This window comes from Pterocles gutturalis, unplaced genomic scaffold (assembly GCF_000699245.1).
Source record: "Pterocles gutturalis isolate BGI_N339 unplaced genomic scaffold, ASM69924v1 scaffold26731, whole genome shotgun sequence".
Taxonomy (NCBI): Eukaryota; Metazoa; Chordata; class Aves; order Pterocliformes; family Pteroclidae; genus Pterocles; species Pterocles gutturalis.
Genome location: NW_010098649.1, coordinates 18151 through 25335, shown reverse-complemented (window position 1 = coordinate 25335; position 7185 = coordinate 18151). Strand labels below are relative to the sequence as shown.

General features: G+C 47.9%; 1 protein-coding gene across 1 annotated transcript in view; it reads right to left on the bottom strand.

Annotated features, from left to right (window-relative positions):
- TCF20 (transcription factor 20 (AR1)) overlaps positions 1-6207 on the bottom strand; it is a 39254-nt gene extending 33047 nt beyond the window's left edge. Inside the window, exon 1 of the mRNA XM_010073691.1 lies at positions 560-6207. Within this exon, the coding sequence (XP_010071993.1) occupies positions 560-6169 (5610 nt within the window). The 5' untranslated portion in view covers positions 6170-6207. The remainder of the gene's footprint in view (positions 1-559) is intronic.
- Positions 6208-7185: the final 978 nt, after the last annotated feature.

Sequence of the window (7185 nt, the reverse complement as noted above, 5' to 3'; positions counted from 1 at the left end):
CTGCTGAAAGCAGAGCCAACTTTGAAGCTAGATCCAACTTCAGAGGTAAGTGGATTGCTCAGGGCCTTGCCAAGCCACATGCGTGCATCTCCAAGAACAGATATTCCATACAGCTCCTCTGTTGTTCCTCTTCTCTCAATGCAGTCTTCAGCCACCTTCACTGTGATTTTTTTTGCCTAATACCGAATTGGAATTTTCTTTGTTGCAATTTGTGTCTGCAGCCACTTGTCCTTTCACTGTATGACTCCAAGAAGAGCCCTAGAGAATACTAAATATCTAATGGGATAGAATAAGGAGAAAAATGATCACTGTAGTCATGAAAAAGCCTTTGGACATCCAGAACTTTTGGTAGGTAATGAGCATCCAGGTTTTTGATACCTGAAAATTCTGTCTGATCAGGTGTGGCTGAGATCTAAACAAGGCCATCACTAGAGATTTATTTCAGATCAAATATGATTGCTTAAGACACGAGTGAAGAACAAGGAAAAATGGTATTCCAAATGGTACACATATTGCAAATGAAAACAAATAATTTTGTATAGCAAGGTTAGATACTCACCATCTCTCTTGCAATCTCCACAGCTTCCTGCAGCCCATAGAGCCTGCCACAGACCAGGTAGATCCCATTGGCCCAGAGAATACAACCCTCATGGACCCAAAATTCATTGCTGTCAAGAGGTAGTTCAGGAATTTGTAACTCCAGCTCAGTGCCACCTTCTGAAGTGGGCATAGAGGGTTTTGAGTCCAAAGGAGTCTTTTCACCACCACTGCCACCATCAGTGGTTGCTTTTTTACATGAAGCTCCCCTTGAAAGTGACCGAGAGGCTCCACTACAGTCCTCAGAGCGGTGTCGCCTCTTAAAGCGGGGATGAGCAGCTAGGCTTCTTTGTTCCTTCTGTTGTTGCTGTTCCTCTTCCTCTTCTGTATCTGTCTTGGAACCGTTAGAAGCACTTTTGTGCCGTACCTTGACCTTGCTCTGCATTTCTGTGGCCCTCTTTGGAGGTGGGTTCTTGGGCAAGGTGGCTGCATAATCCTGGGGGTAGAAAGGACCAAAGAGGTCACCCATGTTACGATAGCTGGCCCATTTGCCGCACAGGCAGCAAACCAGATGCCCCAAGACAGAAGACTCTGTTACTACAGGGCCCTGCAGCATGAAAGTTGAGGTGGGCAGCACTTTGCTTTCTGCATTGCTAGGAGGGGGTGTTGAAGACCTCTGTCCTTTCCGACCCCTCACCAATTTGTTCTGCTCCTCTTCCTCTGCATTAATGATTGTGCACACAGCTCCTAATTCACACTTGTTTACCACATGAATATAAGGGAAAAAGGACTTATTCTTGGAGTCAGTTTTATCTACAGACTGGGTAGCGTATTTAAGCTTGATCTCTGGTTCTTGAGGTTCCACAATTGGAGCAGCCCGTCTAGGCTTCCGCTTCCGTGGCTGTGCTGCAGGTTTTCGCCTTTCCCTCCTTTGCCTCTTCGGCTTTGGCTCACCACCACCCATCCCTTCTGAAGACTGTGAAGGTACTGGTGGGGGGGGTGGTGGTGGTGGCAGTTGCTGCTGTTGTTGCTGCTGCTGCTGTTTCTTCTGCTTGTTCACACTCCCAATTGGCCTCCCCTTTTTCTTTCCAGAGGGAAAATATCCCTTTGGAGGGAAACCATCTGGCTTGGGTGAAATGTTTGTCACGTCTCCATCTTTTTCCTCAGGCTTTGGATTTGTTTCAGAAGTAAATACACCGGAAGGGGAAACTGTTTTTGAGTCAGAAAAGGTCAGAGTTCCAGCTCCACTTACAGATCCATCAGACCTTCCCTGACCACCTGACTTCTGAGAAGATGGTGGTGCTGCTGCACTAGATCCTGCTCCTTCTTTACCAATGCTGGCAGTTTCAGGGGCCTCCTTCTTGGTTTTATCATCCTCACTGCTTTGCCACTCTTCAGAAGATCTTGGAAGAGTTATTTCACTAGGCGTATCCTGGCTTGCTGGCCCCACCTGATCTGACAACATCTCTCCTTTTCTCTTCTCAGCCTCTTGTCCATGTCCAGCCACACTTCCTCCTTCAGGTCCACTCTTAAGGGAAAGGATATCATCGAGAGTGACAGTATCTGCACCAGTTTCAGCACTGTTGGTAGAAACACTTCTCCTAATATTGGGAGATGTAATTTTTTGAACAATAGCTTCCAGTTTTAATCCTCGCCCCTTTCTTGGGGGCAATATTTTGGTCTTAGCCGGGCTCGTGAGGGAAACAGCAGGGCAATTCCTATTATCAGGACTTGGCAGGTCCTTGAAGGAATCTCCCTTTGCAACTGACTTGCCAACCTCTTGGCTTTGAGATGAATGGGCATAGGAGTTGTACATTTTATCAGCTCCTTCTTTTGCTGAAGTCATCAGTCGCCCTTTATCTTCACTGCCACTGTTCTTGATATCCTGTGGCTGTCTTTTGGTAGGGATAGGTGAGATGAAAGAACGGACTCTCCTCCTCATAATTAATGGATTTTGAGGAGACTGGTCTTCCTGGCCAGGGAGCCTGAGCATGGCATTACTAGGCTTCGACAAATCTGTAGAATCCTCTCGACGATGCCCATCACTTTCTTGAGGGCAAAATCTTTTTTGGTTGGCTGTTCCGAGAGGGCCACTGCTTTTGGCAGGAGAAGTTTGCCGAGAGAGGTCCCAACCAGATTCGTGATGCTGCAACTTCTGGTTACCATGTTTCAGTTCAGTGCATTTGCTCTGAGTACTGTCACTCCCCATAACACAGCGGCCAGCTTCCTGGCTTCCAGTATCATGGTAAGAGCTACCTTGAAGGTACATCATTCCATCCTTGTCATTTTTTAAGGGACTCCTTACTCTTTCCAGAAACTGCTGTTGTCTTGGGCTCTTCCTTGCTCCTTCCTGCCTGTGCTGAGCTGCAGCAATCACACCCTGAGCAGTGCTGCTTGCCCAATCTTTGTATTCTTCTTGCTGTTGCTGGTATATCTGCCTCTTGTAATGATACTGGGAATTTAAACTCTGGTTAGGGTCACCGAAAGCATGAGGCCTAGCATTTGTGTGATATGCTGAAGCCAAAGATGGGCCTTCTGAATTCTGAGGGTAACCAGAATGCAAGGAACCTCTGTTAACTCTTTCAGATAGTGTCATGTGTGGGTTCATGTGATGCAGATCTGTCCCCGGGCCTCTGCTTCTGCCTGGTGACATTTTCAGCTTATCAGCAAGATCCTGAAATTGAGAAGGTGATTTACCCCTGCTGCTTCCAGTTCTGCCAGGCGCTCGTCTCATCTGCGTTGATCTGCTGTCCTGCTGGGGAATGTAGTCTGGAGCAGCATCAGAGACTGCAGCTCCAGGGCTAGCGTTGCCTCGGAAAGATTCATGCTTGATGCCAGCAGGATGACAATGGTCTCCTGTTTTTTTATTATTGAGACTAGCTGAGCTCTTTGACTGTTCAAAATCTTCTTCTTTTATTTGCCCACTATGAGCTTTCATTTTTGTTTCCATGGATACTAAACCACCAGGGAGTATTACTGACTGGCTCAAGCCAGGGGCAAGACGTTCACTCCTTACACTTCTGGCCTCAGGACCCATGTGGCCCATTGGATGAGGGCCAGGATCTCTGACAAGTTGCCTTAATGGAGATATGTCACAGATCACCGATCTCCTCTCTGAGAGTGCTCCCCCTTCATGGGCAGAAGACTGAGATTCCACATCAAACTTTCTAGCTATAGGGTAATCAGCCAGATTTATCTGTTTCATGTCAGGAGTTGTGCTGCTAGACTTCCTATCCCAAGGACCCCAGTGAGGGCCTTCCAGGAGAGACCCCATGCTTTTATTTAAGAGGCCTCTATTGGCCAATTCATTGGTTTGACTAATTAAGATATTGGGCCTCATGGCTCCTTCCAAACTCCCAGCCACCCCAGAATGCTCCTGTGCATTCCTAGAATACCTTCTGTCTGGATGATGGTGGTACCCCTGTAAGACCTCCTGTAGGAGGCTAGGAAACTTCTCATTACGACCTTTGCGCTCACTGTGCCCCTGAAAATCCCCTTTTTCTTGACCAGAAGGATACTGTGGAAAGCCACCCATATTTCTCTGTATACCAGCTGCTACATTATCCTTGTAACTGTATCTTAAACTGCCAGGAGATTTGGAAGGTTCTGTTCTTGCAGGAAAATTTGGCCCAACAACTGGATGACCAGGCTGGCTGTTCCCCTGACCATTATGGTTAGTGTTATCTCCACTTTTGCTCCCCTTACTTCCTTCTTGAGTTTCTGGCTGTGTCCCTCCATGCCCAGCTTCTTTCGCTCCACTAGCACTAGCTGGTGCCTGAGTGGCTGTGGAAGCATCATCTTGTGCAGATTTATCTTGTCCACCTGACTTTTCTACTCTTCCTGTCATGGCTTCCCGGGAGACAATCACCCCAACTGTCTTTTCATTCACTTTTGGGGCGTTTTCCACAGCCACCACAGCTTCTTTCCCATCAGGGGAGACCGCATCTTCCCTAGCTGCAGGGCTGCTGCTGAGTTTTGATGGCTCATTCTGAGAGCCTTGTGCTGGTGAAGAGTTAGATCTCTCTAAGTTACCTCCTTTGTAAGTGGTGTCTGAGCTGGTGCTCTGGCCACTCAGCTGTCTCACCCTTTCCCCATGATCCTCTGAACTACTGGAACAGCCACCATCAAGGGACTCTGCCAGGGGAGACTTGAGTTGCTCCTCTGCCTGGGAGGAGCCTTCTGAGTTGGTGCAGCTGTCAGCCTTCTTTGAAGAGGATGATCTTTTGGAACTTTTTTTCTGAGGTGCCAAGGCATCTGAGAGCAACATGTGCTGGACTGTGTTGGGCAGATTGGCCACTTGAGAACTTAGAGCACTCAGGCTGCTCAGCCCTGGGTCTGTGAGCCTTTTTTCTGGCAGTCCTTCCAGCCCAAACCCCTTGAATCCCCCTGCATGAGCATTGGGGCTTGGCATCATAGATGGTGTAGGACTAAGCTGAGGCATCATCTGCAGGATTCGGTTTCTAGAACCCATGGACATGTTGCCTTGCCCACACTGGAGATTTTCTCCACCTGGCATGAGTGGAGAAGGGGTAGAGCTGCAGCTTGGAGACTGAACCACAGATGCAGCAGGAGATGGATTAGAGATTGGACTGAAGTTTTGGTGGAACTGCATTGGCGACCTTACAGGAACTTCAGTCTGGCTGTACTGTCCCACTTGACTTTGAAGAGAGAGTTTGGCGGCAGCATTTGAATACTGCATTACGTGCTGAGGTGGGTGCTGTTGCGGCTGTCCCTGCTGCCCACCTTGGGGCAGCTTAGATTGCTCAAAGCTTTTCATCGGTTGAGTCTGAAAGCTGTAGTTTGACTGGGTCCCATATGCCTGTGCATTGGAACCCACAGCATGGCCTTCATACTGTGACCCAGAATTCACGTTGTAGCTTCCATCATAATTCTGTCCTGACTGGCCAAAACGCTGTGGGGAGGGAAAAGAGGAGGAGGAGGAGGAGGAGGAAGGTGGCTGATAGTGTTGGCCGAACTGACCCACTCGTAACTGGTACCCAGAAGCAGAGGAAGGCAGGGTAGATGGACGCTGCATTGGCTGCAAGTGTGAGGTGCTAGAAGCAGACTGGCTGGAAGCCTGGGGCAAAGGCTGATGAGACTGATAGATCTGCTGTCTGAGCTGCTGCACCTGCTGCTGCTGGCTGGAAGCCTGCTGCTGATACTGGGCACTCCCTGGAGAAAAAGGACCAGTATAATCCTGTTGATAGTGGGATACACCTCCAAGGGTCGAGTGCTGCGTCTGAAACTGGCCCACATGTCCCTCACTCCCATACTGACTCCCAAAGCTACTCCCTTGAGGGGGCCCATAGCTCTGTACTGGTCCAGAAGGTCGGCGCTGAGGCGGCTGCTGCCCTCCTGACGCCACTGGATCTTTGTTGGCAGCCATGTAGTAAAACTCTCCTGCTTCTTTTCTGAAACCTTGGTAGCTCTGATGGCCAGAGCTCTCACCAGGCATCGCTGTAGAGGCTCCTGTTGCTCCACGACGTCCACTGCCAGCACCTCCTCCAAAGCTCTGGAACATCTGGGCCTGCTGGCGGGGGCTGAACTCTTCCAGTCGGGATGAACTGTGCACTTCCCGTGGGTAGCTCTGCTGGTTTCCGTGGTAGCTACTTTGCTCCCGAAAGGACTGCATGCTGTTCAGCAGCAGAGCGGGAGCTCGAAAGACCTCCTAAAGCAGGGAGAAAAAACACAAAAAAAAGGTATAGCATCCGCATCTCTCAGTCACACCAATACCACTGCTGAATTTCACTGTTTTAATAGCAATTAAAATTTAATATTTGTCTCCTACATCAGTGTGTATCCCCTCACTTGAACTGTCTAGAAGGTTGGGAAGCTGCAAGCACGAGGAATCACTAATTTCCAAGAAAACACAAGTTGGTAGCCTACTACGAGTTGGAGCGGATTTTCAGCATTAATATTTCCCTGCAGTCATTTACTAACTGAGTCTGTTTATGTGTCCCCGAAGAAACAAACTTCCAACTGTATTTTGCAAAGCAAAGGAGAACAATTTTTACCCTCCAGCTATTCTCTACAGCTAATACTGAGAGTAAATCAAGTATTTTGCTACCATGTTTAAAGATGCAACAACAAGAACCCTGCAACACTCTCAAACCACATTTGGATCTACTGTGGGAATGATATCCAAGACCCATGCTTCACTGTGGGAAGGGTCTCTATTGGAGAACACTCAAGATAAATTCGACCAAAGCTCAAACTAAGATACTCTAATGAAAAGGTTCTATGGGAACCTGTGAAGAAGTGGTACCAGCATGCTCAAAGACATCTGCTCCATGCTCTGTTCCTGACTACTCCAGGGACACTTTTAGGTGAAAACCAACACAGCAAGACAACATAAGGTATTCCGTGCCTCCCCACCCCCATCTGCTTTGTTTTAAAAGATGGAAAGTCAGAACAAGTTCACTCTATTTGAGCAAGCTTCATCACTTAGGACTTTAATATTACCTTGAATTAAACTTAACTGAAAACACCTGTCAGATAGAATATGTATTTTTGGAATACCATGTATGATCATCTACATTTACATAATCAGCTCCTAAGTAAATGCACCTCAGGACAGCTCTCCTATGTACTTCAGTCTATTCAGTGTTTGGAATCATGACTCATCCTCAAGGACTGTATCACAGCAGC